General features: G+C 41.8%; 1 protein-coding gene across 6 annotated transcripts in view; it reads left to right on the top strand.

Moving 5' to 3' along the window:
* vps13a (vacuolar protein sorting 13 homolog A) overlaps window positions 1–13,104 on the top strand; it is a 631,135-nt gene that overhangs the window by 331,584 nt on the left and 286,447 nt on the right. For all 6 annotated transcript variants that reach the window (XM_085985825.1, XM_085985842.1, XM_085985834.1 and 3 more), the window contains exons 31-33: window positions 7,228–7,331; window positions 7,617–7,784; window positions 7,961–8,256. In XM_085985825.1, coding sequence (XP_085841951.1) covers window positions 7,228–7,331; window positions 7,617–7,784; window positions 7,961–8,256 — 568 coding nt within the window. The remainder of the gene's footprint in view (window positions 1–7,227; window positions 7,332–7,616; window positions 7,785–7,960; window positions 8,257–13,104) is intronic.

The following is a 13,104-nucleotide window of genomic DNA, read 5'->3' as shown; positions in this document are numbered from 1 at the left end:
GAATCATACAGTCCTTATTATTTTACTAATAGCAGAAGCTCTTCAATTATAGATTTTTGAATGAGTTTTAAAATTTGACTTCCTTTGAATTAGCATGGCAGGAACGTTATGCATTTGATTACTCCGTAAACATGTTAAATATTTCCTATGTTGAAGCTTGTTAAAATAATTAGTGCTGGTATGAAATACGTTAAATGCATCTTTATTCCAGAGTATTCTGGTAGTGTTAACATTATCTTAGTTTAAAATGCATTGTTTGCATATTTTTGTGGTAAATCATTGGCCTTCGGTTCTTGTATGTTTAGTGATGTACTCTCTTTTCTCCTACCATTTTTTAAAGCTGAGGGTACACAAAAAGATGGTAGGGAATATGTTTAGGTAGGCAGAAAGCATGTGGCAGTACTAAGGAGTGGGGTAATGGACTTGGTGGTGTTCGGTGGTACTCTGGTCTAAGAGCATCTGGAGAAGGATGACGGTAGTTTGAGGGAGTAACAGACTGGTGTTTGATTTGGGAGTTTTGGGAAGGGTTCTTTGGGTCTGAGCGTAATCAGAAGAGCGTCTGGGGTCTGCAAGCACTTGAACTTTTGTGTTTTGAGTCTACAAGTGGTGGGAGGGTGATTTGGAAATGTGCGAGCACTGGTTTGGAGTTGTGGGAGTATTCATATAATCATAATCATAGTATCTTATAGCACAGAAGGAAGCCATTCAGCCTGTCATGCCTGTGCCAGCTCTTTGAAAGTGCTGTCCAATTTAGTCCCAAACCCCAGCTTTTCCCCAATAACCCTGCAAATTAGCCCTCTTCAAGTACACGTTCAATTGCCTTCTAAAGGTTCCTGTGCAACCTGATTCCACCACTCTTTCAGGTAGTGCATTTCAGATCTTAACCCTCTGACGAAATTTCGTAGAATCTTAGAATGGTTACACCACAGAAGGAGGCCATTCGGCCTGTGGAGCCCATGCCAACTCTCTACAAGAACACTTCAGCTCATCCCACTCACCCGCCCTTTCCCCGTAGCACTGCAATTTTTTTTCTTTCAAGTACCTATCCAATTCCCTTTTGAAAGCCATGATTGAGTCTGCCTCCACCACCTTTTCAAGCAGTGCATTCTAGATCCTAACCACTTGCTGGGTAAAAAGTTTTCACTCATGTTGCCTTTGGTTCTTCTGCCAGTCACCTTAAATCTGTGTCCTCTAGTTCTCAACCCTTCCGCCAATGGACACAGTTTCTCTCTATCTACTCTGTCTAGACCCTTCATGATTTTGAACACCTCTATCAAATCTCCTTTCAACCTTCTCTGCTCTAAGGAGAACAACCCCAGCTTCTCCAGTCTATCCACATAACTGAAGTTCCTCATCCCTGGAGCCATTCTTGTGAATCTTTTCTGCATCCTCTCTAAGGCCTTCACCTCTTTCCTATTACAGGAAACTTTGTGTTATCCGGAGGCTAAATGTCCGGCAAGCTCGAGCCACCGGCAAAAATCAGGAGCCGTTTTTTTTCTTTTCGTTGCTTTTTTCTCAACAGTCAAGCTCTGCAAGGTCTGTAGCTAAGCAACAGCTTCAGCTAGAGATGCTACAGAGACGCTTGCTGACTGTTTAGAAGCTGTTGCTAAGCAACAGGGTTTGTTGATACACACGGAGCTGAAAATCTCCGTATGTTTCAACATTAGCGCTGGAGTGTCCGGCAGTTTTGAGGGAACGGCAACAGCTTGGTCCCGTCGGTGCCGGATAGCACAAAGTTTCCTGTATGTGGCACTTTATTAAACGCCTTTTGGAAGTCCATGTATACCGCAGCAACCACATTGCCCTCATCAACCCTCTGTTAGCTCATCAAAAAACTCAATCAAGTTAGTTAAACATGATTTGCCTTTAACAAATCCATGCTGGCTTTCCTTAATTAATCCACACTTGTCTAGGTGACTGTTAATTTTGTACCAGATTATCGTTTCTAAAAGCTTCCCTACTACCAAGGTTAAACTGACTGGCCTGTAGTTGCTGGGTTTATCCTTTCCCCCTTTTTTGAACAAGGGTGTAACATTTGCAATTCTCCAGTCCTTTGGCATCACCCCTGTATCTAAGGAGGATTGGAAGATTATGGCCAATACCTCCGCAATTTCCATTTTTACTTCCCTCCGCATCCTAGGATGCATCCCATCCGGTCCTGGTGACTTATCTACTTTAAGTACAACCAGCCTTTCTAGTACCTCCTCTATCAATTTTTATCCCATTCAGTATCACAACTACCTCCTCTTTCACTATGACTTTGGCAGCATCTTCTTCCTTGGCAAAGACGGATGCAAAGTACTCATTCAGTGACTCAGCTATGCCTTCAGTCTCCATGTGTCAGTCTTCATTTTGGTCCTTAATCTGCCCCAACCCCCTTTACTTGTTTTATTATTTATATATGCCTATAGAAGACTTTTGGATTCCCTTTCATGTTAGCAGCCAATCTGTTCTCATACTTTCTCTTTGCCCCTCATATTTCCTTTTTCACTTCCCCTCTGAAATTTCTATATTCAGCCTGGTTCTCACTTGTGTTCTCACGTATGACATACGGCCCCTATTCTGCTTCATCTTACTCTCTGTCTTTCGTCATCCAGGGAGCTCTGATTTTGGTTGCCCTACCTTTCCCCCTTGTGGGAATGTACCTCGACTGTACCCGAACCATCTCCTCTTTAAAGGCAATGCATTGTTTGATTACAGTTTTGCCTGCCAATCGTTGATTCCAATTTACCCAGACCAGATCTATTCTCAACCCACTGAACTTGGCCTTCCTCCAATTAAGTATCTTTACTTTAGATTGCTCCCTGTCCTTTTCCATAGCTAATCTAAACCTTATGATACTGTGATCACGCTTCCCTAAATGTTCCCCTATTGACACTTGCTCCACTTGACCCACCTCATTCCACAGAACCAGATCCAACAATGCCTCCTTCCTTGTTGGACTGGAAATGTACTGATCAAGAAAGTTCTCCTGAACACACTTCAGAAATACTTCCCCCTCTCTACCCTTTCCCAGTCTACATTAGGATAGTTGAAGGCCCCCCATTATCACTACTCTACAGTTCATGCACCTCTCTGTAATTTCCCTGCAAATTTGCTCCACTATATCCTTCCCACTATAGAATACACCAAGTAGTGTAATGGCACCCGGCTACCGACCATAGAGCACATATACCAGAAACGCTGTTTACGGAGGTCACGGACCATCATCAAAGACCCTACCCACCCCAGCCACAGTCTGTTTGCCCTCCTGCCATCTGGGAGACGCTACAGATGCATTCGCACCCGAACGACCAGATTCAGGAACAGCTTCTTTCCCAGGGCTGCCATCCTACTGAACTCCACAAATAAACTCTAAAGCCTGCACATCTGCCAATGCGCTTTATTATGGCTATGTTTATGTTAATGTATTACAAGCCAAATGAATGTTGAATGTTTAAATGTCTTAATCTAAATGTACACTCTCGTTGTACTGCACTTGTGCACTAACAATGACAATAAAGTTGATTATGATTATGATTGTTTCTTAACTCTAACCAAATAGATTATGTCCTTGACTCTTCCAGGACATCCTCTCTCTCCAGCACTGTGCAATGTTCTCCTTTATCAATACTGCTACCCACCTCCTTTCTTTCATAGAAACGTAGAAAAATAGGAGCAGGAGTAGGCTATTTGGCCCTTCAAGCCTGCTCCGCCATTCAATGAGATCATGGCTGATCTTCTGCTTCAACTCCATTTACTGGCCCCATCACCATATCCCTTGATGCCCTTACTAGTCAGCAATCTATCGACTTCTGTTTTGAATATACCCAATGACTGAGCCTCCACAGCCCTCTGGGGTAGAGAATTCCAAAGATTCACCACCCTCTGTGTGAAGAAATTTCTTCTCATCTCTGTCCTGAATGGCCCACCCTTTATCCTGAGGCTGTGGCCCCTGGTTCTAGACTCCCCAGACAAGGGAAACATTCTCCCAGCATCCACCCTATTAAGCCCTGTAATAATTTTGTATGCTTCAATGAGATCCCCTCTCATTCTTTTGAATTCAGGAGATTACAGCCCTAGTTTACTCAATCTCTTCTCATACGACAGTCCCGCCATCCCAGGAATCAATCTCGTGAACTTTCGTTGCACTCCCTCTATGGCAAGTATATCCTTCCTTGGGTAAGGAGACCAAAATTGTACACAGTACTCCAGGTGTGGTCTCACCAAGGCCCTATATAATTGGAGTAAGACTTCTTTACTCCTGTACTCAAATCCTCTTGTAATGAAGGCCAGCATACCATTTGCCTTCCTAATGGCTTGCTGCACCTGCACATTCACTTTCAGTGGCTCATGTACAAGGACACCCGGGTCCCTTTGAGCATCTGCATTCCGCAATCTTTCACCATTTAGGAAATACTCTGCCTTTCTGTTTTTTCTACCAAAGTGGATAACTTCACATTTATCCACATTATATTCCATCTGCCATGTTCTCGCCCACTCACTGAGCCTGTCGAGATCCCCTTGAAGCCTCTTCACATCCTCTTCACAACTGACACTGCCAGCTAGCTTTGTATCATCAGCAAATCTAATGTACCTACTTTAATTCACCCTCCTTCTCCATCATTTCTCTGTTTCTTTCTCAATCTTTAAATCTCATTGTTGGTCCCACCATTCACTAAGGTCCCAGATGTCCCGTTGCCCTCGCCACGCCGTTATCTGCTCGCACCGCCAGCAAGTTACGACACAAAAGATTTTCACGCTGAAGGGTGCAGGAAAATGTTTAACTAATGGAGAAGCCCTGCTCCAGCAAGATACAGCCATTAGCGGAATATAGCACCTCCAACAGTGCAGTGCTTCCTTGGTACTGCACTTGAGTGTCAGCTGAGATTATGTGCTCCTGGAGTGGGGCTTCAACCCACAACCTTCTGACTGAGAGGCCAGAGTGCTACCATTTAACCAAGGCTGACACCAGTTAAATTATGGATCAGGATAAACTCGAGCAATTTTAGAAAGAGATTTAAAATTTGCATGAGGTGTTAAACTTGATCCTCATAAGACTGGTCAATGATTCAGTGGATGTTAAAGATGGTGGTGCTTGAAAAAGAGCAGGAAGTCTTCCCAATATTCTCGCCGACATGTTTCCCGCAACCAACTCCACCAAATACGCTGTTTTTTTGTTAGCAAGCAAACATGATGAGCACTTTTCACGTAGCAAGATCCCACCTGTTGCTGCACTTCAAAGTACCTCATTATATGTGAAATGCATTGAGACAATTCTAAGTGTGTTTGACATATATTTCTATGTCAAAGGTGCTATACAAATGTATGTTGTTGAGAGGTGTAATAAATAAGTCTTTTTCTGGAGTTCTCAATGTTAGGAGAGCAATAGAGACAGCAGATGAAGCTACAGAGAGAGTTTTAGCCATTGGAAGATAAAAGAAAATTAATTCCAGGGAGCTAAGGTGACCAACTGAGACACCAGAGTGCAAATAAGCACGAGCAGGATGAAAATTGGAAAAAGAGTCAAAGAGATGTAAAATTTGGATTTCAGTGTAAGACATTAGTTGAGAGTGGTTTGACTGCAGATGGCAATGGGCAATGGCATGGTGTGGTGCCAGAGGATTGGAGGACTGCCAACATGGTACCGTTTTTTTTAAAGGAATAGACCGAGTAATTACAGGCCAGTCAGCCTAACCTCGGTGGTGGGGAAATTATTGGAAAAAATTCTGAGGGACAGGATAAATCTTCATTTAGAAAGACACACATTAATCGGGGACAGTCAGCATGGAAGGTCGAGTCTGACTAACCTGATTGATGTTTTGAGGCGGTAACAAGGAGGGTCGATGAGGGTAGTGCGTTTGATGTTGTCTATATGGATTTTAGAAAAGCTTTTGATAAGGTCCCGCGTGCCAGACTGGTCACGAAAGTAAAAGCCCATGGGATCCAAGGCAAAGTGGCAAGTTGGATCCAAAATTGACTCAGAGGCAGGAAACAAAAGGTAATGGTCGAAGGGTGTTTTTGTGACTGGAAGGCTGTTTCCAGTGGGGTTCTGCAGGGCTCAGTACTGGGTCCTTTGCTTTTTGTGGTATATATCAATGATTTGGACTTGAATGTAAGAAGTTTGCAGATGATACAAAAATTGGCCGTGTGGTTGATAATGAAGAAGAAAGCTGCAGACTGCAGGAAGATATCGGTGGACTGGTCAGGTGGGCAGAACAGTGGCAAATGGAATTCAATTTGGAGAAGTGTGAAGTAATGCATTTGGGGAGGGCTAACAAGGCAAGGGAATACAATATAAATGGTAGGACACTGAGAAATACAGAGGATCAGAGGGACCTTGGAGTGCATGTCCACAGATCCCTGAAGGTAGCAGGACAGGTAGATAAGGTGGTTAAGAAGGCATACGGGATACTTGCCTTTATTAGCCGAGGCATAGAATATAAGAGCAGGGAGTTTATGCTTGAACTGTATAAAACACTAGTTAGACTGCAGCTAGAATACTGCGTGTAGTTCTGGTCACCACATTACAGGAAGGATGTGATTGCACTAGAGAGGGTGCAGAGGAGATTTACGAGGATGTTGCCTGGGCTGGGGAATTTTAGCTATAAGGAAAGATTGTATAGGTTGGGATTGTTTTCTTTGGAACAGAGGAGGCTGAGGGGAGACCTAATTGAGATGTATAAAATTATGAGGGTCCTAGATAGAGTGGATAGGAAGGACCTATTTCCCTTAGCAGAAGGGTCAATACCTAGGGGGCTTAAATTTGAAGTAATTGGTTGGAGGTTTAGAGGGGATTTGAGGAGAAATGTTTTCACCCAGAGGGTGGTGGGGGTCTGGAACTCACTGCCTGAAAGGGTGGTAGAGGCAGAGACCCTCATCACATTGAAAATGTACTTGGATATGCACTTGAAGTGCCATAACCTACAAGGCTACGGACCAAGTGTTGGAACGCGGGATTAGGGTGGATAGCTCTTTGTTGGCCGGCATGGACAAGATGGGCCGAATGGCGGCCTCCTGTGCTGTAAATTTCTATGATTCTTAGATGAATTGAGATTTAAGGAAATGCCACAACTGTTGCAGATGGGCAAGATAAAGCAAGAGGAGGAAGTAGCAGATGTGGTGGATAGGGTTTTGGGTGTCTTGCAGGCTATGGTGGATGTCAGCTACTTTGGTAAAGATCCTTTATTACGTGTGTCGAATTTCATTACATCAATTAAATATGTTATTATAAATATATTTTGATAGGTCTTGATGCCGAGGTGGTTTTGAGGAAGACTCTAACAGAAGTGACAGCAAAGCTGAAGAATATTGTGGTTTTGGATTCCAATGAAGATGCAACATACAAAAAGGTATTTCTAAATATTCTGTACTAAAGCACAGCACCTCTTAATCCACACTCTGCGTTATTGGAATGTCTGGGAGCTACGTTACCACCCATTAACCATTCTTCTCATCTCAATACTGTAATTTTTTTAATAAAAAAACAGTACCTGTGTACACTTCCTGCCATATTTGTATATATCTATCTTAGCTAATGTAACATTTGATCCCTTTTAAGATTTTTTCTATGCTTATTGCTACAAATTAAAAAAAATACTTTGTTGCTTTATTAAATTATCAATTTTTATTTTAAGGCTGTATCCATTACTGGAAAAGAGGTCTTCAGCTTTAATATGATCTCTTACGTAGATGCTACAGAAGGTGCTGCCTATACTGATATGGATGTTGTTGATAGTTATATTAGATTGACAGTTGGCTGTATCCAGGTCATCTTTGTAAAGAAGTTTGTGTCTTCACTATTGGTAAGGAAGTTTTATATTTACTAAAAACTATGCAAAATTCTAATCGTACTTTCAAGGGTTTAAACAAAGTCTTATGTTTTCATTGCAAGTGTGTATCATGCTTGAATTACTGCAGAGTTTTTCATATCTTGCACATAGCTTCTGTTAGTAACAATACTGTACATTGTTTTTTTTAGGCTTTCTTAAACATTTTCCAAACTGTCAGAGAAGCTGTCACTGAGGCAACTGTCCAAGCAGCTTCTGGAGTGAAGGGTCTTGCAGAACGGAGCACCAGAATGGCACTTGACATTCATATCAATGCACCTGTTGTTGTTGTGCCTCAATCTCCTGTCTCAAAAAATGTCGTTGTTGCAGATTTTGGTTTCATCATTATTAAGAACAATTTCTCAATGATTGAACTAAAAGATTCCAATAACGTACCACCTGTAATCGACTGCATGAAAGTTTGGTTACGTGATCTAAAACTCTACAGGTATGGAAATATTGTAAATATCTCTAAACGTCATGAAAATATACATCATGCATACACGACTGCCCTCTAATGCTTGCATAGATATTAACATCTGATTTTTATAGTTCTTCCGTTTGTATTAAAACTCAAGCTTTATAAGTTGTTTTCTGCAACCCACACCTAACTACAGTAATCCCTCATTTATATCGCTGTCTTTGTAGATAGAGTCGAGTGTAATAGATTTTTTTTTAACCTGAAAAATATTAAAATTGGTGTTTAATCTGCTTTCCTGATGTACAGTGTTAGGATAGTTTTTATGAAGTCTTAACTTATAGTTAATTAGACTGCTGGCAAGTATTGGGATGGAACCTGCAGGCCCCCTGGACTGGCCCTTTTTATAGGGGAAAAAAACCAGTTCACAGCAAGAAATTTAAATAAAGACCAGTGTAATAAATTTTTCTAACCCAAAATGCTTTACAGCCAATGCGTACTTCTGAATTGTAGTCGCTGTTGTAATATAAGAAATGCGACAGCCAATGAGTGCACGGCGGGGTCTTATAAATAGTAATGTGATGCTGACCAGACAATCTGTTTTTAATGTAAATGTTGACCAGGACACTGGGGAGAACTCCCCTGTTGTTCTTCGAAATAGCGCCATGGGATCTTTTACGTCCACCTGCGAGGGTAGACAGGGCCTTGTAAACCTTTCTCTTGCTACTGTTCGGACCTCGAGAATTACGAATAAGCGTAACAATGACAGATAAGTATGTGTTCAATAAAATTGGTCTTTATTCACACTACAGTTCAAAATTCAAGTATACGTCGCAATCAATATGCGCCCAATTTACCTGTACATAAAAGTACCCCCAGTAACTCATACGCTACCCCCTGGCAATTTATATCCCAAGTCAACCGTACATATAAGTACCCTTTTAACAATATCTAAGCTCTATGTCCGACTTTCATACGTACTCCTTTATCTCTGGGTGATCAATCCAGAAAAGCTGTAAGTCGAAACGTAGACTGACCAGCTTTCTCTGTTCATTTGTTCTTCCATTCTGTCTTCTTTGTTCTGAATTTCCCGCCTCTGGGTCACTCTTTACAGTGCCTTTCTGCCGGCCTCCCTCGTATACCACTGTCTGCCTCCCTCTGGTCAGTTTCACTCCAAACCTTCCCTGATCAGAGTTCCTTCCTCATGACACGTTCATGTTCCTGTGAGGTGTGTGTGGGCGGGACTTCCTTGTCACTCATGTTCCTCCTTCCTGTCCATGTGCCCTTTCAAACAAAGGACCATATGCTGACCACCCAGCAAAGGACCCCCTGCTGACTTCCACCATTTTGTGTCTTCACAAACAAAGCACACATGCTGATTTCCTACATTTTGAATCCGTCTGTAACCACTTCACAATTCATTCTGAACTTGGATCTCCACACGGTAGCAGCGGTTTTATTACAATTTTTAGAATCTTACAGCCTCGGTTTAACATCTTATCCGAAAGATGGTATGTCAGCCTAGATTTTGCGCTCAAGTCTCTGAAGTGGTACTTGAGCCCACAAGCTCTGACTCATAGGCAAGATTACTACCACTGAGCCATGGCTGACACACAGTATATTATAGCAGCAAAGTTACACAGATATCTTGAGTAACCCTATTAATACTTTAATTATAGTGGTATATCGTACAAAAATAAACAACTAGAATACAATCTTTAATAAGTTTAAAAGCAATTTTCCTTGCCTGTGTTCCCTTTTCTCTTTTCAATTCCCTCATTTCTGTCACTTGAGCTTTTATTTTATATAAAAATGTATATAAAAGTCTGACCACTGCTTTTCTTGATCTATATTAATAACTTGGACTTGGGTGTACAGGGCACTATTTCAAAATTTGCAGATGACACAAAACTTGGTTGTATAGTGAACAGTGAGGAGGCTAGTGATAGATTTCAAGACGACATAGACAGACTGATGGAATGGGTGGACACTTGGCAGATGAAATTTAATGCAGAAAAGTGCAAAGTGATACATTTTGGTAGGAAGAATGAGGAGAGGCAATATAAACTAAAGGGTACAATCCTAAAGTGGGTGCAGGAACAGAGAGACCTGGGGATATATATGCGCAAATCATTGAAGGCGGCAGGGCAGTTTGAGAAAGCAGTTAAAAAAGCATACGGGATCCTGGGCTTTATAAATAGAGGCACAGAGTACAAAAACAAGGAAGTTATGATGAACCTTTATAAAACACTGATTCAGCCACAACTGGAGTATTGTCCAATTCTGAACACCACACTTTAGGAAGGATGTGAAGGCTTTAGAGAGGGTGCAGAAAAGATTTACAAGAATGGTTCCAGGGATGAGGGACTTCAGTTACGTGGATAGACGAGAAGCTGGGGTTGTTCTCCTTAGAGCAGAGAAGATTGAGAGGCAATTTGGTAAAGGTGTTCAGAATCATGAGGGGTCTAGACAGAGCAGAGAGAAACAGTTCCCATTGGTGGAAGGGTTGAGAACCAGAGGACACAGATTTAAGGTGGTTGGCAGAAGATCCAAAGGCAACATGAGGGAAAACTTTTTTACGCAGTGAGTGTTTTTGATCGCGAATGCACTGCCCGAAAGGGTGGTGGAGGCAGATTCAATCATGGCTTTCAAAAGGGAATTCGATAAGTACTTGAAAGAAAAAAATATACAGGGCTATGGGGAAAGGGCGGGGGATTGGGACTAGCTGAAGTGCTTTTGCAGAGAGCCGGCGGGCTCATTGGGCCGAATGGCCTCTTACTGTGCTGTAACGATTCTATAATTTTCAATTCTGTATGTAACTTATTCAATTCTCCTATTGTAACCCTTTTTTTCTTAAATAGTTATGTACTCGTTTCCTTTACATTTCTTGTCCTACAGTCTAATTTGCAACTGGTAGCATCTTGGCAAAAAAAATGCTTTTAGTTGATAGAAAACCTTAAAAGCTGTCTTGAGAGGGGATCTCATTGAAACTTATAAAATTCTAACAGGACTAGATGCAGGAAGGCTGTTCCCGATGGTGGGGGCATCCAGAACCAGGGGTCACAGTCTAAGGATAAGGGGTAAGCCATTTAGGACTGAGATGAGGAATTTCTTCACCCAGAGAGTGGTGAACCTGTGGAATTCTCTACCACAGAAGACAGTTGAGGCCAATTCATTAAATATATTCAAGACAGAGGAACAGAGGGACCTTGGTGTGCATGTACATCGATCCCTGAAGGCAGCAGAACAGGTGGATAAGGTGGTTAAAAAGGCATATGGGATACTTGCCTTCATTAGCCGAGGCATAGAATATTAGAGCAGGGAGGTTATGATGGAGCTGTACAAAATGCTGGTAAGGCCACAGCTGGAGTACTGTGTGCAGTTCTGGTCGCCACATTATAGGAAGGATGTGATTGCTTTGGAGAGGGTGCAGAGGCAATTTACCAGGATGTTACCTGGGCTGGAGCGCTTTAGCTATGAAGAAAGACTGGACAGGCTGGGGTTGTTTTCCTTGGAGCAGAGAAGGCTGAGGGGGGACCTGATTGAGGTATACAAAATTATGAGGGGCATAGATAGGGTAGATAGAAAGGAACTTTTCCCCTTTGTAGAGGGGTCAATAACAAGGGGGCATAGATTCAAGGTAAGGGGCAGGAGGTTTAGAGGGGATTAGAGGAAATAAAAATTCACCCAGAGGGTGATTTGAATCTGGAACTCACTGCCTGAAAGGGTGGTAGAAGCAGGAACCCTCAACATTCAAGAAGCATTTGGATGAGCACTTGAAATGCCATAGCATACAAGGCTACGGACCAAATGCTGGAAAATGGGATTAGATTAGACAGGGCTTGATGGCCGGCGTGGACGCGATGGGCCGAAGGGCCTCTTTCTGTGCTGTATAACTCTATGACTCTAAGGAGTTAGATATATTTCTTAAGGCTAAGGGGATCAAGGGATATGGGGAGAAAGCAGGGACAGGGTACTGAATTTGGATGATCAGCTATGATCGGATTGAATGGCAGAGTAGGCTCGAGGGGCCGAATGGCCTACCCCTGCTCCTATCTTGTATGTTTCTATGTAAATCAGTTGTGTGTCACGAGTTTGAAGATTGGCCTCATCATGTCATAGATAATATAAGAACATTAGGATTGGAGTTGAAAACTCCAATTGTTCTCGCATCCACAGTCATTTGGGGGAAAGAGTTTCAAATTTCTACTACCCTTTGTGTGAAAAAGTGCTTCCTGATTTCACTCCTGAATAGTCTAGCTCTAATTTTAAGATTATGTTCACTTGTTCCCAACTTTTTACATGTTGAAGCTGGAAAGGCTGCTTGTGATGGCTTATCTTGATTGGAGTCTTGATCACGACCAAACAAGATAAACCATCTGTGGCATGGTAAGCGTTAAGAATCTATAGGAAATTTTCAGATTATAATTTAATCAATTTAACCAAATGATATTCACTTTTCTTGTCTCTTCCCCCTTCTATTGTAATCATACTTGACGATGTTAGATGGTTGTCTTGCACAACTTATAACCAATATTATGACCTACTAAGCCATGAATGATCTCAACAACAATGCAAGGTATCCTTAACATTTGCCTCAATGGTTAGAAATCCCAACCAAAGTAATCTTAGAACACTGTGGATGGGGTACATCAAGTTGTCTTTATAAATTTTATAAGAAGCTAAACTGTTTCATATGTACCCATTGAAGACTAAGTGGATCTGTGATACTTTACGTTTATTCTGTTGTATTAAAAGTCATATCTGCTCTAAAAATGATAAAATAATACTTCAGTTTTTAATGTTTCAATTTTTTTCTCAGCCAACCTTTTATATTCGACATACTCCATTTACAGCAAGTGCTATAGTAACATTTAA

The sequence above is a fragment of the Somniosus microcephalus genome, chromosome 1, assembly GCF_052327205.1.
Source record: "Somniosus microcephalus isolate GS21.2 chromosome 1, FLI_Smic_1.0, whole genome shotgun sequence".
Lineage (NCBI taxonomy): Eukaryota > Metazoa > Chordata > Chondrichthyes > Squaliformes > Somniosidae > Somniosus > Somniosus microcephalus.
Note: the sequence above shows the minus strand (reverse complement) of the source record. Positions and strands in the feature narration are given on the sequence as shown.